Genomic DNA, 25,830 nt, shown 5'->3' with positions numbered 1-25,830 from the left:
GAATTATGTATCTTCATGCAACAGGAGGGAACATTTGCCAGCACTACCTGTCAGATTACAGGCTTTAATTTCTTCCTTCCCTATCCTGCTTGTTACATTTCCAGTGCTCTTGAAAGAGCAGCACAGCCAGCATTTAATGAGAATGTCATGCATAAAGAGAACCTTCAACTCATTTTTCTGTGAGTGAATTACTGTCACCCCATAATAACTATTTTCTCCACAGATAAAGATACAACCTGGATTACAGATCTGTTAACAAATGTCCGCTACCAAATAAACTCTGAATCTGCTCTCACTTGGCACCAAGCAAGGAAGAGCTGTCAACAACAAAATGCAGAATTATTGAGTATCACAGATGTTCATGAACAAACGTACTTTAAAGGTAAGGAAATAAAGCAAACCCTGACATTCAGGATCTTTTCAGTCTATCATCACAGCTAAGGACTACCTGGTACAGTTTTGGCTAATGTCTATGGGCCTAAATATACAAAAGTAAGTAAACAAAATCTTTTAGAAATTGCAAATTCATGTCAAAATCACTGTCAAGTTTAAACAAAATTCAGAGTATTCCAGCATCCTGCTAGTGTAGCAGTTTGACTTCCTATTTAGAAATGTTATCTCATTTTAAAATCTAGTTTTTTTGTTTGTTTGTTTTAAAGAGAAAAAACCTTTCTGAAATGTAAATGAAAATTTCCTTTTTTCATCAAAAGTAAACTTAAAAATTTTTGAAAGTAAGAGAAATGACATATTTATGCAAAAAGAGAATGCAGCTTAGCACCTGTTTTTTTTTTTTTTTTTTTTTTTTTTTTTTTTTAATTCATTTGACAAACTGAAAAATATCAGTTATTCATACATCCCATATCATGTCTCTACCCACCCATGTATTTCTGGAGGAATTGCATGGAAGAAAGTCTCAGTTGTTATTCTAATGATGAATTTAAATTATAAGACTTATAAGTTTGTGAGTTTACACTTACACTACACCAATATTTCCACTTGAATATCTCCAATCTTTTAAAGTGTTTGGGCTATTCTACAAAAACACTTTAATTCTGAATTTACCCTGTGGCAGCTCATTTCACGATAGGTGATTGAAAGAATAAGAGAGTGTTGCTGTTTGCATTTTACATGGATCAAAGCTTTGGAATATTTCAATTTATCAGATACCATAGTATCTAAAGACATTTGTAGTTAGATATTAAAGAATTGCAAGTCTTCCTAGAAATATTATTAGTGACTAATAATGACTAATATTATTTGCTATTAAAAGTGATTTATAAGTCTTCCTTTGTTTACTTAGAATTAACAGAAAGTACAGATTCTATGCTATGGATTGGGCTCAATAGACTGGACTTGAAGAGTGGCTGGGAGTGGATTGGAGGCAGCCCCTTCCAGTATTTAAACTGGGCTCCAGGTAGCTGTGACTTTCCTTGATTTTGTATTTCTGAAGAGAAAAGATACATACCTCAAATACTTTAACTTTTATTCTCAGTTTATCTGAGCATGAGAAAAAGTAGAATGTTAACATTAAGCCACCAAAACAACATGGATTTTAGCTTTTCTTGTGTTAGCTTTAGAAAAGGTTTTGTCTGTAGTTTTCTATAGCTTTTTCTATACCAGTAGAAATCAGAAATTTCTATGTATTGCAAAAGTTTTTTAGGCCTGAGAATAATACTACAACCCCCATAAACACATATTCTCCCATTTCTGGTCTCTAGCAACAATATTAATTTACTATATTTTAGTATAGTTATAATTTATTATATTATTAGCAATATTACCAGCAAGTAATATTAAAAGTCAGCAGAATGAGTTACCTGTTCATGTACACTTAAATGATGATATATTAGACATCATGGGGGCATTCCCACTACCTCAGTTCTTGTCGAAGGTGGAAAAAGCTTGATCTTTGGGGCTGTCACTTCTAGCAGGAGTAATTACTCCTGTGCATTTTAGGGCTTAGAGTTCTACTTGGCTTTCAGAAAAGTTCACTTTTTTTTTTTTTTTTTGTACATTTCCCAAAGGAAGTCCCTCTCCAGAATCTGGAAAACTCTGTGTGGTTTTGAATCCTGAAACAAAAGCTAAATGGCAAAATTGGGAATGTGATCAGAAACTTGGCTACATTTGTAAAAAAAGAAATGTTACCTTGGTACCCTCAGGTATGTTAATCTATGTTGATAATTGAAAATAGAAGCTGTTATCTGAATTGCTTGGTATTCCTAACGGCAGAGATGAGTTGTAATAGAAATAAGAACTAATTTTAACCAGTACTGTCATTTTCATTTTTCTTGTTTTTCTTTTCTTGTTCTTGTTTGGTTTTTACAACCTTTGTACCCTTTCTAGGCTGCTCTCCAGTCCAAAACACACAGAATGAAAGAGTCAGGTCTCCTCTTTGAATACACACAGTACTGAGCATGAAAAAGGAGAACAAACCAAAAATTATTTTCAGAAGAGGGAAGTTAGTAAATATCTTTAAAGGAAGAAAAATGGACACATTGCAAAGATAAAAGATATTTTAAGTGAATAAGTATTTTGTTGTTGGTATTTCCCTTTGTATATATCTAGTTCCAAATTTGTCTAGATGATTTTCACTCTACCAACATACTTAATCTTTTAGAAACTCGTAAGCAGTCTGTTAAGTGCAGATGACGATTTCTGATTTCCCTTAACTGATAAATAGCTACTAAGTAATGCAGAAGGTGTTAAAATTTATACACGTCTATTTTACACACATTTGACTGTATAATAACTCTAGAATTTATGTTAATTAATATCTGTATTAAAAATCTTTAATTTTCCTAGCTAAACATGCCATCATGGAATCATGTTTGTGTTTAATGTTCTCCATCCATCATTTCGCTATAATAAGAATCTCCAAAGAAAATTCTTAGTTTAGAGCTTTTACAGAGAATGAGTGAAACAATTTTCAGCTTCGTGTCCTTTGGATAGCATTTGAACTCCTCTAACACACTGATGTTTATTTCTAGGTGATACTGGGTTTATTACTTGCCCAGATGGATGGGTACCTTATGTAGATCACTGTTACAAGATCTTCAGGGAGACCAAAGAATGGCAAGTAGCTTTGACCTCCTGTCAAAAGGAAGGGAGTCACCTGGCCAGCATCCGAAGCCTTGAAGAGCACAGCTTTATAGTGTCTGGGCTTGGGTACAGTGAGTGTTTCCAGGTTTATATTTGCTTGCTTGCTTGTTTTGTTTTGTTTGTTTGTTTTGTTTGCATGAAAGAAGTATCAGCTACCTCAAAGGAGGTGTAGGAATTGTATTAACATGAAACATTGCAGCCAAAGACATGCAAGGACACACAATGCACTAGTGTTAGTGCAGTATTATCCGTTCTGCTTCAAAACTGATGCCTTCCTCTATGCAGCAACTTGCAGACTTACTCAACAGTCCTGATGTGTTTTGCCTTGCACCAGTGCAGGGGGTCAGTCACCCAAGTAAGAAGCTTTCTCAGTGAAGTATTGTGAAATAGAACTGCAAATCTGAAAAATGTTTTCTATGGAAAAGCAACACATGTACTGCTTTCAGCACATTTGGGGAATTTACAGTGTGGCTCTAAATCATTTCCTGTGCTTTGCTGGTCACCCAGCACCAAGATCAGCAAGAGCAAGAGTCTCTGCAGAAGCAATGGAAGGAACCTACTGAAGAAAAGTGCTGGAATTTGCCAGAAGGAAAAGATCAGCAGAGCTAGCCAAGGGGGTTTCCAGGCAGACAGCTGTGAAATTGCTTGGGCTTCTTGAAGAAACCTACTTAGATGACTGGATCTAACATCATGATCTCACCATGGCCTGTTTTAATAATACTGACAGAAATGTGAAGAGTCTGTAGATATGTTGCTACTTTTTGCACTTTTTTTTTTTTTGCCCCTATTTTGTTTTTTCCTGTGCATAGAGGTAGTGAAAGCCCTAATTAACTATTTGAAAAGTGCAAAATAGTCGAGACAGAAAATTATCATTTTTCATCAAAAGTAACTTATCTGCTTAATGCCAACCATCCTCACAACCAGCTCCTACAGTGAGATATTTTTGCTTTTGTTTACTTTTTTGGTTCTAGTATCATCCCTCAGTTTAATTATTACTGAGAAAATTTTGAATATCCTTCCAGAATTTTTTTCTAATTTTTCTGAATGCTGCCTAAATTTACCATTCATTTTTCTCACTTTCCTTTAATTTAGAATGCCTAAAACCATTGGATCTTAAACTGATTTAGGTCAGAAGGGACCCTGAAGGTCATATGGTCTGGCCCCAGCTTGCATGGCTAGCTTCAAAGTTAGATCCGGTTGCTGACATCCTTACACTGCTGAGTTTTGAGTAGTATCAGAGATTTAATTTATTGCCTAAAGAAATATCCTAGGCCTTGGGGGATGGACTTAGGGGGGGTTCTCTGCTTTTCTTCTTCTTCTTCTTTTTTTTTTTTTTTTTGAAAGACAAGTAAAACATATTCCAAGTTAGATCAAAACAATATTTTAAAATCTGACCAGTGCAATAGAACCTGAAAACTAACTATTCACACAGTTCCACCATATCACCATTGTACATTAGCATCAGTATGGTAATTTACTCTTCTCCGAGTGCTATGAGTAAAAGAAGTGGTTTATTTATTTATTTATTTTGATTCAGTACAGGGATTTTTAGATAATCCTGAATAGACCCAGGGGTTCGACTTGATAATCTTTGTGGATCCCTTCCAACTGATGATATTCTGTGATTCTATTATTTCATTATATCTTATTTTTGCAACACACTGAACACTGTATTTATTGTAATATATGTGTGAAAAATTTAACATTTAAAATGATTATGTAACAAACTAAATAATGCTATGTTTGATAAATTAAGGGATTATGTGTTCTAGAGCTTGAGGTTGCTGAGAAAAGGATTCAGCACTGTAAGAGGTCTTTTCCATGTTTTAGAGCCGACAGACAAGCTTTGGATTGGGCTGAATGACCATAAGGTTCAAATGTATTTTGAATGGAGTGATGGTACACCAGTGACATACACAAAATGGCACCTGGGAGAGCCATCCAGCACCAGAAACAGACCAGAAGATTGTGTACTGATCAAGGGCCAGGTAACATTATTCAGCATGGATCTGACTTTAACATTAAAACTAAATTCTTAGCAAAAGAATAATGTGCCCTGCTATTTCATCAACTATTTAGGGCCAGGAAAAAGGATGCGAGGAGAAAAGATGAGACTAAATTACGACCATTCATTTAAATAAATAAATTAATAAATAAATAAAATGAAAACATGGCTGCATTGTTGAAGAATTTTTCTCTTCAAGTTCATCTAAAAGTCACCACTGAAACTGGGGCCATAAAGCAGGTCTTTGAATGTCATTTGGATACATTCTCCTCTGCCTTTTCTTCTGGTGGCAATGGTGTAATGTGGGGATCCCTGCTGCTGCCTTTGTGTCTGCTTGTTTGCCTGTCCCTGTGTGGCACAACTGCCTGTGCCTGCTCCTGCAGAACAGGCTGAGGACCAGCTCCAGCTGAAAAGAGGCCAGGAAACCCAGCACCCTTATTCCCGCTCATCACTACTGGCCATAGCAGTACTACCATAGACCACTCTGCTATTTCACTGAGTGTGAGAAGATTTATTTTTGTTATCAGCTTGGGGGACTGCATAAGGAAAACAGTATGTTTCTGTTTCAGAATGAAGGGAGAAAAAAAATTCTATTCAATTTCTTTAGGTTATTCATCTTAATCTCATTGCTATTTCTTTCTTTTTCCTGCCTCATAGGATGGCTACTGGGCAGACTACGTCTGTGAGAAGAAAGCTGGTTACATTTGTAAAAGAAAACCTGCATCACAAATAGCTGGAGAAAAGGAAAGTACTGATGTAGGTTGCAAAAAAGTAAGTATATAAGACTGGAACATTAATTTTTCAGATCAAATAAGGCCCTTGTCTGAGAATCATCCAGAAATATTTGAATTTACATCATTTATATATAGAAGTAATTTTTGTTATTTACTATGGAATTTATCTCTCTCTCTTAATGTTACTACAAACTTTATTAAGCTATTTACAGAAGCCATTTAGAAGGAATCTAATTTCACTGCAAAATTTTGCTAATTCATAATATTTATGATTATTGTGCTTCATTCACTTCAAAATGGTATAGCTCACTTAATACATGACACCACAATTATTTAAAACTCATAAGGAGATCCTATAATCATATTACAGGGCTGGAGACGATATGGGACCTACTGTTATTTTATTGGACATGCACCAGCAACATTTTCAGAAGCAAACAGCACTTGTGAAGGAGAAAAAGGTTACTTAGCCACAGTTGAAACTAGGTATGATAATCACTTTTCTTTGTCTTTTGAATAGGTAAAGGTTGTATGTTCCTAAATTACTCATGAACTACTTCACAGTTCTCACACAAGGACAGACAGTAAATTACAAGTTACAGATGAGGTCTGTAGCTGAACAAAAAAAATCTTTTTTTTTTTTTTTTTTTTCTGTTGTTGATTTATATAGTGCCAGAATGCCCTTGTAAGGCCCTCCCTCTAATCCGAAGCAAAGAAAAGGAGAATAGGATTCATCATCAGATCAGGCAATTAGAATTTGGATAAAGGCTTTTGTTTCTACTTGTGTTACTGTGATCTCCCTTACAGGTATGAACAAGCCTATTTGACTAGCCTTGTCGGGCTGAGGCCTGAGAAATATTTCTGGCTCGGTCTCTCTGACATGGAGGACCAAGGCACCTTCAAGTGGACCAACGGTGAAGATGTCTCCTTTGCACACTGGGATGCAGGAATGCCTGGTAGGTGCTGTGACTGTCGATGGTGGATGCACTCTGACCTCACAGTCCCTATTCAGGTTGGCATTGGCAACATCCACTGAATTTTATCATTTAGCCTTTCAGTATATTTCAAAGGAACTGGAAGTTCCCTAAATCCAACTTTTAATTTTAAAGGAATAATTTGAATAACAGTTTTATATTTGGACATCTGATATACTTAAGTTTAACCTTTTGGCTCTTCTTCACACAGACAACCGTTATTAGAATCTTGAAAATTACCTGTTTTCTGATAAACAGGCTACAGGCAGTTCCTGAGACCATTCTGCAGTCATAAGAAAGAGCCTGAAATGGAACAATTGTAGTAAGATTTTGAAGTTAGAATTACAAAATCACAGTATCAAAAATGATCATACCATATATTTTTTACTTGTGATGCTAAGAAAACTGCATTCACATCACCATACTGAAACTGTCTTTCAGCTAATCTGACCTGACAGAAGAAAGCTCTGCAATGAATATAAAATTTGGTTAAAAGACAGGGAATGCAAAAGGTTAGAACTAGTCTAATTTCTATAGGGAAAGAGTGCTCACCAACAGAGTTCTGTAATGACCTGCGCCAAAGCCCATGTTGTTTAATATACTTACAGATGATGTGGAAAAGTGGTGAATAGTCAGATGACAAAATTTTCTGATGATACTAAATTATATCTGATAGTGAAAATTTACCTGTGATAAAATGCAGGACAATCTCAGGCAAATGAGTGACTGAGCATGATCAGAAAAATGGCAGGTAAACTTTGATGCATGTAAAGTGATACATAGGAAAAAAATGTCTTGAACTGGCATAAAATGATGGTCTTATAGCTGACCATTTCATTTCAGGACTGAATTATTGCACCGTGGTAGACATGTCCATTAGAATTTCAGCTTTGTGCTCAACAGGAATCAAAAAAAAAAAAATTAAATGCTAAGTAAACTCAGAAAAAGAAGAAAGAACACAAATATGCCATTATATAAGCTTGTGTGCATGTGACTACATCTTGTGCGGTGTGTGCACTTATGAAAAGCACTAGTAACTGAGGTTATACCACCTGATATAAAGTATGCTTAATGTAAGTAGGAATGAAGTCCTCACTTGCAAACAAATGTTTTACCTATTAAAAAAATAAATTATTTTCTACCCATATAATTAATTATGAAGGACATTAAAAAAAAAGTAAAAAAAAAAGAATCTTCAAGTAAGAATTAAACAAGTTAGACTGTATAAGATAGCCAAGGTGTTTTTTTATTTCTCATAAAGGAAATAAGCCAGGATGTGTTGCCATGAGAACTGGAACTACAGCTGGATTGTGGGATGTTCTTGACTGTGAGACAAAGCAAAAATATATCTGTAAACAGTGGGCATATGGTGCAACTGCCCCACCTATTCCAACTACTGCTCCAGTACACACATGTCCTGAAGGCTGGGTGTCAAGCAAATATAGTAGTTCCTGTTTTAAAGTAAGTGCTTAAATAGTTAAAAGAAGAAAGGCTTTGGAATGTTGGGTTTGGGGAGGAAAACAAACAAACAAAAAAAAAACACACGAAGGGTGGAAAGACAAAGGGACATCTTCATTTGGCAATATTTGCTTCCAGTGAAGGGCGCCTACAAGAAAGCTGGAGTGTGACACTTTATTAGGGAGTGTAGTGACAGAACAAGGGGGAATGGCTTTAAACTAAAGGAGGGTAGATTTAGATTAGATATTCAGAAGAAATTCTTCTCTATAAGGGTGGCGAGGCACTGGCACAGGTTGCCCAGAGAAGCTGTGGATGCCCCATCCCTGGAGGTGTTCAAGACCAGGTGAATGGGCCTTTGAGCAGCCTGGTGTGGTGTGAGGTGTCCCTGCCCATGGCAGGGGGGTTGGAACTGAATGATCTTTAAGGTCTCTTCTAATGTAAATCATTTTATGATTCTATGAATATCTGAGATAAGAACAAGGCCCCCCCCCAAAAAAAAAAATTTCCAGGAATCATCTGTAAGGGGGAAGAAACTGAGGAAGGAAGATGATGTTTAAGGAACTGGGCACAAGGGGAGGAAGAAAGACACAGGAAAGAAAATCAGGAAGTTTGTGCCCCAGGGGTAGAATAAACTGGAGTAGAAAATGGAAGAAGGGGAATAAATACTGAGTCCATAGAAAAAAAAAAACAACATATGGAAAAGATAAGAACAAAGATGAAAAAACATAATATTTGCAACATTATTAAGACAGCAATGCTGAGAGTTTGCATTAAATAGTAGTAGCAGCAAAATTTGGCTGTTAGCGTGGCTCTTTATATCAGCTGTGGTCACTAGGTTGTGCAAAAATCCCATATTTAGCCGAGGTATGTGAGAACTCAGGGAATGAAGTAAAGAAACAATAATGTCCACCCACATGCAGCAAAATGCCTAAGGCTTAACCTTGCTAAGAAAACCATGTTACCCCCAAAATAAAGGATAATACATCACATGAAACATTAATCAACCAGTTTTTATGAAGCTTATGAACATTTATTAGATAGCTGTACCAAAGCTACAGATAACTTGTACTTGAAGTGCACTCAATTGCAACTATCAGGCATATGAAAGGACTTTGAACAACAAATGAGGGTAGAGTGTAAATATTGATTTGGGATCCTGCAGAACAGCAACATGCTAAGTAAGTGTGAGATGTTAGTATTTCTTATAACATTATTTGAATTAATGAGGTCTTGTCTTTTAATTGTTGTTGGTTTTCTTATTATTATTACTTCCATTTCTTTCTTTCACTCAGTGGGAATGATATTTACTTGGTCTCCTTTATCCCCATATCATCATTTCTAGCTTTGGTCAAACTAGTGTTTATTCTCTTTTAAACTACCAAACTGTTAGATATCATATTGCAAATGCAAAGTGAGACGTACACCATGAGGTCAAACTTTTGCCTGTGTCTTCAGACTCCTTCGTCCTGCCTTGGCCACAACTAATCTCCTTTCCCTCCCTTTGGAGGGTGGCCTGAGCCCTCCTACAAGCAAAACAAGTTAAAGGGAATTGTTTTCCCTTCTAGCAACTCCTCCCCTTTGTTTGTCACTCTATGGCAACTAATTAGACCACTCTAATGCAAAACTTTTATGAACAGCATAATCCATGCTATTTCTCCTGTGGGCTATGACTTGGCTTGTGTATTTGAGGAAGAGTACATTTCTTCATTGTTTATTTTATGTGTATTATACATGTGTATTACATTACATGCTATTTATATGTGTGTATATCTCTATTATACATTTTACATATAGAATATGTTTTAAAGTAATTTCTCTCCAGAGCTTCTGCCGATCACATATTAAAAAGAAATCCTGGCTTGAAGCTCGAGATTTTTGTAGACAAATGGGAGGGGATCTGGTGACCATTAACTCTGAGGAGGAGAAACAAATGTTATCAAGAGCAAAACGGTGAGTATCTTCTATGTGTTTATCTTACCAGGCCTAAAAAAAGCATTTAATATGAACTATTATAAACACTCTAAAATGATTTCTGAAACAGGCTCCTCAAAAGCCAAAAACACTGTGATAAGCTTGAAGTTTTATCTACTCATTAGTATTAACTGTTTCATGAAAAAGGAGTTGTTTATATCCAAGGGATTGAAAAATCTGTATCATGGCTAATAGATATCATTTAGGAATACATGATATTGTGGGTGTTTGTATTTTTAGCAGGATAGAAAATATGACCAATATATTTACTTTTGTCTCACCTTGACATAGTCAAAGCTGAGACCATTTTCAAGAGGATCAGCCTCTTTGAATCAGTGAAGGCTTTTCCTTTCCTAAGAAAACTGAACACAAAAACAATACTACCAATAATTTTGATAAATAAGCCATTGGCACTGAGCAAGTGTACAGTGGCTTCTCATATGGTAACTAGCAGTGCTAAAATGTGAGCTGTTCTTACAGCTCCATAGTTAGGGTACTGACAATTAGTTAAGGACTTTCTGATCTTTAACATCTTTACCAACCTAAATGATTCTATGATTCTATTATCTTTGTTCAAGAAACATCCATTGTCTAAAGTACGCAACAATTACTAACATGTTTTTAAAGATCTTAGTTACAGTTCCAAGTTAATACAACAATCTTTGCATAGCTCATGATGTCAGAGCTAGCTCTTGGCAATTTGGTGCTCTGCTGATTACATTTGTTGCACTAGTACATTCAAACTGGGGATACTGGTTCAGTGTAAGCTCTTGTACATTCCAGAAAAACTGTATCAAAGAGTAAAAGCAAGTAAAGCAAGTAATAGGCAGATAAATAATAGATATTTCCAGGGAGAATATATACATCTGTATGACGTTCATGAAAGCTAATAGGATAATTATTACAACTTCAGTGCACTTTGGAATGTGCCGTAGAAGCTTTCAAGATGCGTTCCTGGATGTTGATAGTTTTGGTGTTTACACACTGTTCTGTCTTGTAATTTGTGTTAGTGACACTCACTGTTCATTTGAAAAAGATTGGATTGGTATGTTTTCCTTGAATCCAGATGAAGGATTTGCCTGGAGTGATGGCTCTCCAGTGAGTATTTTAATTTTTCATCAGATTTGTTTGCTTAAGAAGTCTTGGGGTTTGTACATGTGCTTTCTGGGTTTTTACTCCTCCTATTGAAAGAGAACACTAATCCTGCAAACATTTATATGGTTGTTAACCTTGATAACCATCAGTAAAATCACTGCAACACATCTGAATACATGGAAATCATCTGCATTTCACTATGATCCGCAGCTTTCTGCACAGCATTCCAACATATTTTCTTTTTCAAGAATATAATATGAACGCATAACATCAGAACATTAGTCATATCAGACCTTGTATCCTGTCTTTGGCAGTGGCCAGAAACATCTTAAGAGCTAAGCATGCAGCAAACAGATTTCACAGTATTCTCCTGCATCCCCCAGAAAGTGATGTCTCAGGGTCTTTCAGAACCAGAACTCAGATCTTTATTCTTAATTCTTTATTTCCATGAATTTATTCAGTCACCTCTTGAGCTCATGTAAATATCCACAAATGTGTGAAATATTCCTGCAGAATTCTGCTCCTTATTACCGTCCGTGCACTCCTACTCCTATTTCCTATTTTTGACCCAGGCAAGGAACTTTCGTCTTATCTTGTAACACATTTGTTTCCTTAAAAGTGTGTTTTTTTTTTTTTTTTTTTTTGTTTTGAGATCTGGCCAAGAACTTTTTGAAAATCCCAAGCATGTTATAGCAAATGGATCACCCTTCCCATTTGGATGTCAGTTCCTTAAGGTAGCTCCACTAGGTTTGTAGGACAAGACTTCCCTGCTGAAAGCCACACTCCTGTCCTCATTAACCTCAGTAAAGGGAAGCCATGAATGCTGAACTGAGGCACAATATGGTCACAGCTACCACATGGCTGTTGGACAATATCATTTTGAACCAGGTTACAGCTGATGAAGTGCAAACTACCTTGCCTGCATAGGATCAGTGTGACTGTGTTGGGGTTAAGTTCTGAGCTAGATTGAGTCCATTAGAAACAGCCCATTTGCCTATTTTTATTCTGTCTGTGTTTAGAGCTTGAGGTGCAAACAAGAGAAAAAGCCCTCCATGTCAAGACAGCCTGATCTCCCAATCAGTGACGTTTCCCCACTGTAAAAATTCTTGCACCTATTGCTTTTCCTGTATTTGTCCTAGTGAGAGATGGAATCTTTCAAATACCCTTGTTTCTTTTTACCAATGGAGAGTACACCTGCTGAAACAGATGAAAATATATTTTCTTCTATAGGTTAGGTACACAATCTTGAAGGATCATTCAAGAGATTCAGGAGGACGCAAGTTCTGTGGTGTGCTGGATGGTGGGTCATATTTTATGAAGTGGCTCCTTTCGGAATGTGAAGCACTGCATAACTGGGTTTGTCAAATAAAAAAAGGTATTTTTATTTTTCTCTTTAATCAAGAAGCTTAAATATTTTTTAAGTAGTTGTTTTCTAATGTAATTTGCTGGAGAAACATACAAAATTTTGAAAACTGTACTTTTTTCCAAATGCATGCCAAGATAATTATGTAGCATAATGTAGGCAAGGATTTTTCAGTGATAGATGATCAGAGTAAATGAATTTATTTGTTGGTGTATATTAGGATGTATTAATAACCCATATATTTGTGAGGGTTACATAGATTGCAAACATTTTGTATATTAAGAACTTTTTGTTTGTATCCTTGTGATGTAGGAAGTAAGGAGTTGTGCATTCCTTACGACACTTTTTTTTTTTTAAAATAAAATTATACTAACACAAGTAAAGCTAAGAAAAATAAATTAATATTTGTACACCAAACATATTTTTGCTCTGAGATATAACAGAATTTACCACAAATCCATTAAAAGGGTTGAGAGAAGGTGATGAGAGATGGATGGAAGCAGAAGGCTTTGCCTTGCCTTCCTGCAGCGCTCCAGCCCTGATACTGAGCCTCCTGGGGATGGCTGAGACCCTGCCCCATTTTTCATAGGGTGGGTGCCTGAAGAGTCAGACATGCCATGTCACTTGCCATACAGCCCAAGTGGCCATGGAGGACAGTCAGGAGCTGCTGCACAGTAGTGGAGATTGCAGGTTTCCTGTCTGACATCCACCAAAACTTTGGAAAGTATTGAAACATTTGTCTGGGATATCACATTTGTCTGGGATATTTTGATTCTGCCAGATCACTTTTTTTTTTTTTCTTTCTTTCTCCAAAGGAAAATGTTCCAGTAGAAAATTTTCTGCTCTTTTTTGTTGTCTGAATCCCTTTAATGAAAGAAAAGTGTTCAGGATCACAGTTGTGTTGGTATGTTTGGCAGTTGTCACTGAGGCTAGCCATAGCTCTAACAATATCGTCAGGAAAAATTGATGAAACAGGTCTGGAAGCAGTGCTCCAAGCTCTCTTGTACAATTATTCAGGAGACATCTGCTTCTGGAAAAGGAGGGGTTCAAAACAGTGGCATTTCTTTTTCCAACCAGAAGCAGAAACAACTTGCAGTCAGTATAAAAAGTCATATTTCTTTTTGCTTATGAATATTTGGGACAGAGAGAATATTTGAAAGAGTTGAAGAAATCTAGTGGAAATTTTCTGCCTCTTGATGAGAAGATCTTTCTGGAAGTTTATGATATGTCTACTGAGGTTTCACTAAAGGGCTACAAAACTGAATTTTAAAGAGTTTCAGATAAATCTACTGTGTCTTACAGAGTGGAAGACTGATTTTCCTTTATATTTCTCTTCACAGGTATGTGGTCCAAGCAAAGTTATGACTCTGCTGGAACAAAGCACAGTTTATGATACAAAATTATAAGTAGATGACCATGCATATTTCATAACGTATAGCTGAAATGTGTGACTAAGTCTGCTTCTTTTCTAGTCAATGGCAAATGGGTACAGAATTCTGCCCTGGTCCTCACCTGGTTCCTTGCAGTCAGTCACAAAAACATGCTACAGGGACACGTTATGCCTTCTGTTCTCTTGTTTTGCAGGAGTGGTGCTAAAACCTGAACCGACTGACACATATGGTAGGTTTTTGCATTCATTTTTTCATCTTGTTAATTATTTTTTATCAAAATTGTTACTCTAAAATTAGCTTTTATGTCCTATTGATGAAGAATTTAAGGCTACCTTATTTATCTTCCAGAATATAAAACCACTGTGGATGGATGGGTCATATATGAAGATAAACTATACTACATCAGCAAAGAACAGGTCTCCATGGAAAAAGCCCAAGAGTTTTGCAGGATGAATTCTGCAGACCTGGCTGTTATTAGTAGTAATAGTGAGAGAAGGTTCCTACAGAGAGCTCTGAAACAAAATGTAAGAATCAATACAAAGTACAAATGCTTTTGACAGCCTGCTTGCAAAATTTGAATTGCCTCAGAAATAGAGCCATCAGCATTTTTGTTAATGAATTCTAACTGAAATTGGTGATTTTCCCCCCTTTTCCCCCAAAATGTCCTTTGTTCCTGTGCAGTTTGGTCTCTCCTGTTTGGCACCAGGCATGCTGAGGTGGTGAGGAAGAGCAGTGGAAAGAGTGAGGTGGTAAACCATGCTGGTTTGGGAAGAAGTTGGTTTCAGAGAGAATTGAGGTTGGCGCTAGACAGTGCTGCAGCCACAGAGGGAGGAGAAAAGACAAGTACCAATCTCTGCCTCAAACTCTGCTTTCCTCTCCTCATCCTAAGGGTCCTCAGAGCTGCAGGACTCTGCTGCTCCAGCTGAAAAGCTGATGTCTGCCCCTGAGCATGTAAACACAACTGTGTTCAGCTGTAAGCACATGCCTATTGCTGGTGACTTCAGTAATTAATAACATATGCATTTCTGCTTGTTTTATTTCAAAGACTTTTTTTTTTTTTTAATAAAAAAATAAAATAGTTGCTTTCTGTTTTAGGATCGTTACTGGAGTGAGTCAAGAGAATACTTCATTGGTTTAAAAGTGAGTCTGGATAAAAAGTTTAGGTAAGTTCAGATCATCACAGCAGCTCTTAACATGTAGAAACAAACAGTATTTTATGTAGCTGGAGGTACTAAATGTGTTGTTTTACAAAGACTGAAGGATGTACATAACAAGTACAAAGCAGGATCCTAGAATAGTCTAAGTCCCAGTAGCTTTTTCCAAAAAGAAAAATGAAAACAATGTTTTTTCTTGAGTTGATACTTAGTCAAGAAAAGCTTGGCATCTCTACTCTCATGCTTTCTCAAGTCTGTTTCAAAGATTGGCCCCATAAACTAGAGGGATGTCTTTCTGTGCTGGATTTTATACCGACAAGCACACACACATATGCATGCACACACAAAATGTTTGATTCTTCAGAGCTTATCCTTCATCTGCTTTTGATCTCTATACTGTAGCTCCAGAGAAACCCTCCAGAATTAGGAAGGACTGCATAATGAATTCAAAAGATGCTTCTGATTGAGGTTTTCAGGGTAGTCACTGCATACTCCCACGCCAGGAGGAATATTAGTGGAAGTTTACACGACAGTAAAATTAACAAGTATTTCCAAAAATCATCAACACACAAATAAACTTAAAATTAATGGTAAAAGTTACTAAAGAGCACAATACAGACAGTGCCTACCTTCCCATCTGCTAGTTAAGACACTTCTGGGAGGTGACAGACTGTGCTTTTAACTGACCTGAAGCAGGGTTAGAGGAATTTTTAGTTGAACCTTTCTATATTTTTCCTCCAATACTGAGTGTCTGTAAACCACTAACCCTGGAAAGAGTGGAAGAGAAGCACGAGGTTATGAGTGACTGAAGCTGTGCCTAACTATGACTTCCTGATTTAGGACAAATCAGGGGAGAAGGGCTATTGCTTGGGTCTAATGAATGTCTCATCTATTTAGATTTAAGGGCAACACCCTTCAATAGCAATTTATTACGTAAAAAGCATGCAGGCCTAAAGAAAAAAAATAATTTTGATACTTCAGAAAGAGTGGTCTTAAAGCTGACATTATATCTCTGGACACATGACTTAATTAACCTATTGAAATATTTCTCTTCAGAGTAAAATTTACAGAAGAACATTTTTGTCCTTAATTGCATCTATGGAAACATCAGGAATACTTAGACTGAGGAGCACAATATTATCTAGATGATAAAATGTGATCAATTAAGATAAATAATTTTTTTAATATTCTCTCTACTACTTATTATGGCTAACTGAATAATGGTTTCTGATATTAAATGATGACTGATCACTCCTGCCTGTCAATGGAAAATATTCTTTGTGTTTTCTTCTGTTTTGCAACCAGCAATATTTTACACAAACTTCTTCAAATTTGGATAATCAGGTAAGGAGAAAAAATTCTGTAACAGTCTTTCCAGTTTTAGCCAGTTCCCATTAATGCTCTTGGACATTGTCTTCATGGTGAGATGTTCATTAGAATCTTCATCTAATAACTGAAGTGTATTAACTAATAACTATTTTTGTATCTTTTATTTAAGCTGGGTAGATGGGACTCCAGTAACCTATGTGGCCTGGGCTCCTAATGAACCCAACTTTGCAAATAATGAGGAAAATTGTGTGGTAATGTCGTCAAAGCCAGGTAAGTAACAAGTCTAAACTATTAGATTTTGCTTCTCTTCATGTGGATTGTAATTGATGGTGTCAAACTTCTGCCTTTAGCTGCAATGCAGTCTTTTACAGCTGTTTTCAGAAATTTCTGAAGAGGGACAAGCTAACAAGATGTGGTAACAGGCATAAACTCCAGTCATGGAAGAGTCTATGTCTTTAGAAGGGGGAGACTTTAGCACCATGTGTAATTTAATGTGGGCATCTGTGTCTGCATTTATAAGATTGACACTACACATTATAGGGTTTTTTACTACTTCTCTAAGTAAAAACCTGATACATGAGCAGAGCCTATCTTTACTCCTATGAACTTGAGAAAATATTTATGATTCAGCTATAGAAGAAAGGGAGTTGAAAGTAAAAGCCAATGAGTAAAAAATATCAAATATTTTATAACACACTCGAACATTATAATGTGCACTCAGATTGATCCAGAATTTCCTATCTCATCCATTTTACATCTGCTTTCAAATTTGCTTGCTGGTGTATTACCACTGCTGCCTGCAATGTAATGATGCCATGGCTTGAACAAATCATAAACAGGTATAGACACTGTGGAGAGCCCTGGAAGAAGAGCAGCAGGGTCAGACATTCAAATTAAGCACAAAGCGCTACAGCTGTGCTAATATGAGAACTTCAACTGGCTCAGTCAGATCTGCAGTGGCTACTTTGCTCTCAGATCAAGCTGAAACCTGAGATATAAAATGTAGTAGATTGTGTTCTGATAAAGGTATATTCATCAGATCTTTATTTTTTTTTTCTCATCCTCTGTCTTCTGTAATTCTCCTATTCAGTTGTCTTGATGTGGGTGGGGGTAGGGAGGGTGGAATGGAGTTAACTGATGATAGAGCATTTCTTCTGAGTCACTTGCCTTTTTTTTTTTTGCAATTGCTAGGCAGTAGCCCACAAACTAATAGTGTTGAGCGGCAAAAGTCATTGAATCACAAAATCATAGAATGGTTTGGGTTGAGAGGGAGCTTAAAGATCATCCAGTTCCAACCCCCTGCCGTAGGCAGGGACACCTCCCACCAGACCAGGTTGCCAAAGCCCCATCCAGCCTGGCCTTGAGCATTTCCAGTGATGGGGCACCCACAGCTTCTCTGGGCAACCTGTTCCTCACCACCCTCATAGTCAAGAATTTCTTCCTCATATCTAATCTAAATGCACCCTCTTTCAGTTTAAAACCATTAGTCTTTGTCCTATCACCACACCCCCCGACAAAGAGTCCCTCCCCAGCTTTCCTGTAGACTCCCTTTAGGTACTGGAAGGCTCCTATAAGGCCTCCCCAGAGCCTTCTCTTCTCCAGGCTGAACAACGCCAACTTCCTCAGCCTGTCTTCATAGGAGAGGTGCTCCAGCTCTTTGATCATCCTTATGGTCCATAAAGACCTTCCATTTGTAAACAATAGCTGATTGCATAAATATAGCATGCATGTCTTTTAATCACTTTGATGGTCTGAGAAACGGAGATTACCCTCTTTCTTACTCAAAATAGGGAGTGATATATTATTGTTACAAATGTTATAACATCTTGACTTGTTTACTCAATCTAACTATTTTTAGGTTTGTGGAATGATGTAAACTGTGGTTCCTCCAATAAATTTGTATGTGAAAAGCATAATAGCTCTATTAATTCAACGTTTGCTTCTCCATTGCCTCCTGGAGGATGTCCAGAAAGCTGGCTTCTCTTTAACAACACGGTATGTCAACAAGCATCTTAAGTGAATTATGTATGACAGTGGGACTGAAAAAAAGAACCGTAAAAAATGTGTATGAATAATATGATTATGAAATAAATCTGCAGTGTAATTACCCAGTCAGTACATGCTGGGTAGGTAGCTGGACTTTTCTGGAGGTAACTAGACATTTAACTTTGCAGAGGAATACAGTAAAAATAGGTGTATGCTGAATAACTTTCAGAGAACATAGCCTGTGCAAGCCTAAAATACATTATTGCTGTTTAATAATACTTCTCTCCTGTGTTACTTATTTATGTTAGGAACTGAAGTTTATAATGGTTGGTTTCAAAAAAAAACAAACAACAACAACAACAACAACAAAAAACTCTTCAGGTGGAGTGATTTAGAAAGAAAGCATTTTAATAATCCTGTTGGCTTGTATAGGAGTTCCCAAAGCTCTGAGTTCAGAAACATGATGCCAAACTACAATTGTTTTGAAAGCGATTTCACATACAGTCCTAGTCTGGAAGTCCTCATTGCTGTAACATAAGAATTTGTAACAACTGGAGGTGAAACTCCATTTGCCAAGGGCTGTTTTTTCTGCTCTACACACTCTGCACTGCACTTGCGTCCTCAAAATGTTGGGTCAACATGTCAATGATATTTCACACAGTTTGGCAGGATGAGCAGTTATAATCACAGTCATTGGAAGCAGGACAACGAGCAGTGGAGATCATTTTCTGCTGCTGTGTTACCCAAAGCCACATTTTCTTGAACTTAAATGATCCTTCTGTTCCTGTAAGAAGCAGGCAGAAGAAAATGTGAAGCAGGTTTATAGACCTGATGTCATTATGATAAATTCAGATGATACTCAGTTCCTGGATTGCACCTTGGGTGAAGAGAGGGGCCAAATATCTACTTCAACAGATGTATGTACTTTATGCAAAGATCTTGCACACCATTAATTTAGCACTCTTGAAATCCGTCATTTATTTTAGCCCTGTTTTCTATTTCTGGAGAAATAGTGATAGTGTCCTGTAAGTGGTTGATACTATTCATAAATAAGTTTCCGTATTTGTTTGAGTAAATTGCTTGCTTTTATTTATTTTTTTTTTCCCCAGTGTTTCAAAATTTTTGCTTCCAATATAACAAGAAAACTTGTGTGGCATGATGCACGAGATGTTTGTATTAATCTGGGAGGAAACCTGGCTACAGTACCAAATGAGCAAGTGCAAGGTACATATTCAGGCTTTACTGAAACATGTTACCTCTCAAAGAAAAATATTCATCTCCTACTAAGGAAAGTACTATACTTTCCAAAATACATAAGCAAATTAACAGCTGAAAATGTCTTATTAGCCAGGCCAGTTTGTGCTTGGTTTTAATTCTGAAGTGTGAAACAGTAGCTAAATTATTACATGTAAGAAATAATGTGTGTTTCTAGTTCTTTCAGCTGCTCAGTTTTCATGAAACTTCCAGTCTGTTTTGAGTGTGGTTGCACAAATCTCTCAACCTGACATCTGTATTCTCTGTCTGTCTCTCTTGCTCTCACTGGCAAACTGGCAATACGATTTTCTGAAATGCTACATGTGCATATGTAATAGGCAATAGGACATTTTTTAATTTGCTCCAGAGTGTCTTTTTTTTTTTTTTTTTGGCTATTTTTTCCAACCTTAATGCTTGTATAGTGTAAGTTCCTACAGATGCTTTTCTAAAAGTTAGTTAAAAGCAGATGGGTTCTATATTGGGAAATGTTATCCTTTTAATATGGCTTCAGTTTCGAACTTGTCCACATCTTTTCATGCTTTGGGTGAGTCATGATGAGCTTTCATTAATAAGTTCTTTGCTTCCCTCTAGCTTTCCTCCACTATCATTTAAAGGATGCTACAACTAATGTTTGGATTGGGATGAATGATATCAACAGAGAGTCCACATTTCTTTGGACAGATGGGAGCACTGTTTCCTATACCAATTGGGTTAGCGGTGCACCAGAAAAGGCACAAACCTACTTCAACTATTATGACTTTGACTGGTTGACAGACAACACTGTAGAGGTACAGAAAATTTAAGTAACCTGTGTATCTTAGGCAACCAGATAATTTTTCTTAAGGGGAAGCTACAGCACCAATAACAAGATGCTGAAACAAGACTTTTTTGCAAGCAGAATGGGCTTAGCAAAGTACCTGATATCCGTTCCAAATATACCAAGAATATTTGGCAGAGATTCTGAAGAAGGACATTGTGCTTTTCATCTGAACTATTGTAAAATACCAGTTCTGTAAAACAAGCCCAGAGAGGAATATATTAAACCAATTCCCGCACAAACCACATTACCACTGACATTAAAGTTACAACACCAAGCAGAGAAAAGTTACAATAAACCAAAATTAAGGTTATTGTTGAAACATGTATTTGTCTACCTACGGGTCCCATTTCTAGACAATATGATCCCACATAGTTTCATTAGTTTCTAATGGTACAAAAGGACATTTTCAGCAAAAGGGAAATCATTCTGCTGAAATTAAATCTCCTTCCCAAAGGAAGGACATGCATAGTTTCTGCAGAAATGATAGGCAACTGGTCACGGAAAGCTTTTGACAACTGCCATCAGTCAGAGTTTTTATGATTAAAACTTGTTTAAGTCAGTATAGCGGAGAAACTTGGATATGCTCGGAAATGCTGAAAGATGGACAAGGCCAATCCTGAAATTAGGGGAGACATCTGAAGGAAGTCTTGAAGAAATTAAGAATAAGGAAGTAAAGGGAAATTTTGGTTGTTCCCCAAAACACCTGATAATGATAACTTGATAATGACTGCAAACAACTGATAGAGAGTTCATGCTTTCTGCAAGATAGACTACTTCTGTTAAGATAAATCCAGACTATTGTTTTCAATAATAGTTCATATATTATTTTTTTCATGCATGGATTTTTTTATTTTTATTTTTTAAGTAGCTGTATATAATTGTGAATCAGCATTGAGAAGACGTATTGTAGGTACCCTAATAACTTCTGTAGTCATTAAAGGATTCTTAATAAAACTAGTGGGACTGTTTTTATAAACGATTCTTTCAAACTTTGACTGGTATCAGTGACAGCCTAGGTCAAATGGGTTGTTCAAAAATACCAGGTCAAGCCAATTTGAACTTTGGCAAAATGAACTAATTACAAAGGTACTCAGCAAACTACTCTCTTCTCACCTCTCTTCTATGTCATCAGGCTTGCATTAGGAATATAGGAGCACCTCACCACATCCTGTTTGCCTTTTCTAATGACTGCATACATTGTCCTCTCTTTCAGACTGATTGTGTTTTCATCATACAGTCAGATGGGAAATGGCGAGATGATAGCTGTGAAAATGAGAGAGGTTATATATGCCAAATGAATTCACGTGAGTTCTGTTTAACCCAGTCTCCTAAACGGAATAAGTAGCTCAATTAGACAAACATAATATGAAATGCATGGAAAACTGATATGATTTTTTCTAGATTTGAGTCTCATTCTGAGTCTCTCAGGTTTTCTGAGCACCACCAGTCTTAAGAGAAGACTGTTTTTAAAGTACTTTTTGCGCTGCAGATATTACTGGAGAGGATCCACTATCTCAGTTAGGATTATGTACCTAAATCACAAATAATACTAGAGAATAATACTTGAAAACAGATTTCTTAGTGAAACAGAAGACTTTTTGGCATCCTCTTTAAGTGCAATGTAAAACCATGGAGTTTCATACTCCTGTCTATCTCTGAGTAGAGCATGTAATCTTCCTCTGTGAATGTCATATGAAGTCTGTTAAAATGTACAGCCTCTTGGCCGTGTCTTAATTGTTGAAGAACATTTTACACCAAAACAAGTAATGAATGTTTATTCTCCTGCTATAGATTTGTAATCATGCAAATTGCATCAGCCCAGCCATGCAATAGGAATGGAGGAGCCAAAGCATGGGTAACAAAACAGTTTTACCTCACCTTTATCACACCATTAGTAAAAACTAGCTGCCTCATTTCAATCAGCTTCTGCAGCTTGTTCACTCTCAATGTAGCTAATTTGTTTGTGAGAAACCCATCTCACTGCACAGCAAGTAAGTTTTGCAAGAGTTTTAGAGAGGCATTTTTATCTCATATAATCCCACATACAACTGTTCTTTACACATCACTGATTCACAGGGTAGAAATAGACCCTGCTTGGCTCAAATGTTCAGACAGCGTTCACCTCATGGACAGGCTAATGACTTAGAGTGAACAAGGAGTGGTGGTCAATTAACATCAAGTATCAAAGTCTCAAGTTGTGATAATAGAGAACAACAGTAAATGCCTTAAAATACTAGCCCTAAAACCTCTGTTCCAGTTACTCAGATATCCAGATTTAGTCAAAATATATAGAAGTATAGAAGTATAGTATATAGTATAGTATACCTCAAATACCCGATTTATGAGTCAGGCACCTAGAAAATATACTGCCTACTTCATGGGATTTTAATCTGCTTTTTACATTAACAAATTTGGTTTTAAAATTTTTTGTTTGTTTTTCATTTACAAATTGCTCATGAGCTTAAATGAATATTTTGACTTTTGGCTATTTTGCACTTTTTTTTTTCTTTTAATTTCTTGTATGTTAGATATCCATGGTATGTTTTAAATTCATGCATTCAACTTTCTCTCCATAGTTACCACGCAGTTTGAAGTACCAGCAACAAATCCATCCTCTGACTTTGCTCGTTATGGTGACAGTAGCTATTTAATCATCTCGTCTGAAATGCAATGGGAAGAGGCTAGAAAAAACTGTCAAGACAAACATGCAGAACTTGCCAGCATTTCAGATGCCTACATCCATTCTTTCCTGTGGATTCAGATGTTGAAATATGGAAAGCCTGTATGGATTGGTCTTAACAGCAACATGGTAAGTGCTGGACAGATGGGAAGTTCAGGTGCTTGATGAGCTCTCCTGTTTCTTATAGTCCTGCTGGATGCCCACCTTGTAAAAGTGCTGAAACAATCATCATGTTAATGGTTTCACCATGTGTGTAATGATTTTATGTCTGATTTTGACTGTTTACTGACAAATAATCTTTACTCATCAAATTGCTTACAGACTAAATTTAAATGAAGCAGATTAGAGGAGGTGAATGATTTTTAATTGCTTATCTTGAGATGAGATTTTCTACATAACTTAAGATGGACTTATCTGATTTTCTTCCTGTGTTTTAGAAATTTGTGTTACTTCCAAAAAACCTCCCGAAAAGTAATGTGCTGTTGAACACAGCACAGTTCATATGTAGAATGCATGTAACTCGTACCTACAGCATTCAGTGACATTGCTTAGTACAGTGAACAGTGTTTTAAAAAAACAGAGCAGCAAAGGGTTTTAAAGGGCTTTTTCCTTCCCACCCCTCCCCTCCCCCCTTTTTTTTTCTGGAAAATTCCAATAAACATGGAACATTATGTGTCAGAACTTTTTATATGGAAAACACACACACACACACACACACACACACACAATTTTACCAAAAACTTACCAAAATTACCAAAACTTAACTGTTTTCAGACTGGGAGCTATTACAAATGGATTGATAACTGGAAAACCAAATTCACTAAGTGGGCAGCGGGGGAGCCAAAGGAGAAAAATGCTTGTGTCTATTTAGACCTTCATGGTACCTGGAGAACAGCATCCTGCAATGAAAGCTACTTCTCAGTTTGCAAGATATCAGATGGTAAGCAAATGAATGTACTTACACATTGTATGATTTTGTAGAAGTGTGTTGTTTTCTCTCCTTGGGGTTTTAAGGTTGCATGATATAGACTGTTCCATATTTGAGATTCAAGGGAGCTTCTGAGTTAAATTTTCCAGCTGTATGTTTGGTCATTGCATGCAGTGCAAGACCTGCAGACCAACAGAAGTGAATAGGAGTTGCACTGATTTGGTGGAAGTATGCTCCACTGATGGCATCTTCCTATAGTGACCACACACAGACAGCAGGCAGCTGTATGATGTGGGACTGCAGTACTCATTAGCCTACAAGAGCCTGCTGTGATGTGAGAATACAGATTTGGGATGGGTGTCATCATTTCTCAGGGTTTGTTTTCCTCACAGTACTACAAGCCACTTAGTTAGGTATTGCAGGATGTGCTTTGCTTCCTTGTCTTGAGAAATGTGATTGGAGAAGTAAGATGTTTTGTACTGCTGACTGCCTAGCTTTCTCCAGTGTCTGGGCTGGGGGCCTGGAGGAACAGTCAGGAGCAGAGGTCTAGGAAGTTAATGCTTAGTGGGAGAAATCCCACCCTATTTATGCACATGTCCTGCTTGGTGGGTTGCTCATAATACAATACCAATTTCAGACCATATGTCATCTTTAGTTGTAGCTCCTACTGACCCTGCTCAGCTGCCTGGAGACTGCCCTGAATCAGCAGGCCTGCAAGCTTGGATCCCTTACCATGGCCACTGCTACTACATCGAAGCGTCAGCTGCAACAAGCTGGGCCCTGGCTTCCCTTGAGTGCACTCAGTTCGGTGAGAGGCTTCTCTGTTGACTGACAAGATTAGTAGAAATTTATACAAAACACACAAAAATGTAAAAAGATTGTTTTAAAAATATCATTTAAATACTTTATTTACCTAAATTTGCAGATTTAGATGGGGTACAGAAGCTCCCTGTCAGTCTCTGGCCTCTGGGGCTCCATCCTGCGTGAAGTGGTGGGGAACCATGGCCACCAAGCACTTGCAGGGCTCTGTCCTCCACAAGAATCATAGAATCATAGACTATCCCGAACTGGAAAGGACCCAGAAGGATTGTCGAGTCCAACTTTTGGAGAAGAAATGGGTGAAGCCAGCACGCATAAAACTTTTGAAAGTTTTCATTTTTACAGACTTAAAAGAAGAGGTCATTTTAGTAGTTGCTCATGTAGGTTATGGTTGTTTGCTTGTTAATGCCTTTCAGGTGCTACCTTGGTTTCAGTAGAAAACGTGGATGAATCTGACTTTCTGATTCATATGATACAACCACTTGCAAACAAAGTGGGAGGCTTCTGGATAGGACTTTACAGAAATGTGGATGGTAATGTCTTACTTTCAATATTTAATTTTAAAATGCTTTTCTAACATTAAAAGAGGATAACTTTACTTTTACAAAAAAATGCAGCATCTAATTTTACTTTTTTAATGCTTAACAGCAATATATATAGAGATATAAATCATGACAATAGGATGGTCCTTATTTGATACAAAAAGTTTATCCTACCACCTGAGCTGGCAGATAATTTACACTAATGAAATGAAGTGAACACTATGATGA

General features: G+C 36.9%; 1 protein-coding gene across 2 annotated transcripts in view; it reads left to right on the top strand.

Annotated features, from left to right (window-relative positions):
* Positions 1-25,830, top strand: part of LOC121064329 (macrophage mannose receptor 1-like) — a 38,665-nt gene that overhangs the window by 5,701 nt on the left and 7,134 nt on the right. For both annotated transcript variants that reach the window (XM_040545609.1, XM_040545610.1), the window contains exons 4-27: positions 224-382; positions 1,301-1,414; positions 2,025-2,159; positions 2,988-3,170; positions 4,930-5,087; positions 5,762-5,875; positions 6,209-6,324; positions 6,646-6,794; positions 8,074-8,273; positions 10,093-10,220; positions 11,252-11,339; positions 12,567-12,711; positions 14,284-14,319; positions 14,439-14,614; positions 15,186-15,253; positions 16,743-16,843; positions 18,432-18,568; positions 19,669-19,783; positions 20,405-20,601; positions 21,847-21,937; positions 23,210-23,442; positions 24,088-24,253; positions 24,897-25,049; positions 25,477-25,593. In XM_040545609.1, the coding sequence (XP_040401543.1) occupies positions 224-382; positions 1,301-1,414; positions 2,025-2,159; positions 2,988-3,170; positions 4,930-5,087; positions 5,762-5,875; positions 6,209-6,324; positions 6,646-6,794; positions 8,074-8,273; positions 10,093-10,220; positions 11,252-11,339; positions 12,567-12,711; positions 14,284-14,319; positions 14,439-14,614; positions 15,186-15,253; positions 16,743-16,843; positions 18,432-18,568; positions 19,669-19,783; positions 20,405-20,601; positions 21,847-21,937; positions 23,210-23,442; positions 24,088-24,253; positions 24,897-25,049; positions 25,477-25,593 (3,279 nt within the window). The remainder of the gene's footprint in view (positions 1-223; positions 383-1,300; positions 1,415-2,024; positions 2,160-2,987; positions 3,171-4,929; positions 5,088-5,761; positions 5,876-6,208; positions 6,325-6,645; positions 6,795-8,073; positions 8,274-10,092; positions 10,221-11,251; positions 11,340-12,566; positions 12,712-14,283; positions 14,320-14,438; positions 14,615-15,185; positions 15,254-16,742; positions 16,844-18,431; positions 18,569-19,668; positions 19,784-20,404; positions 20,602-21,846; positions 21,938-23,209; positions 23,443-24,087; positions 24,254-24,896; positions 25,050-25,476; positions 25,594-25,830) is intronic.

The sequence above is a fragment of the Cygnus olor genome, chromosome 2, assembly GCF_009769625.2.
Source record: "Cygnus olor isolate bCygOlo1 chromosome 2, bCygOlo1.pri.v2, whole genome shotgun sequence".
NCBI classification, from domain to species: Eukaryota; Metazoa; Chordata; class Aves; order Anseriformes; family Anatidae; genus Cygnus; species Cygnus olor.
Note: the sequence above shows the minus strand (reverse complement) of the source record. Positions and strands in the feature narration are given on the sequence as shown.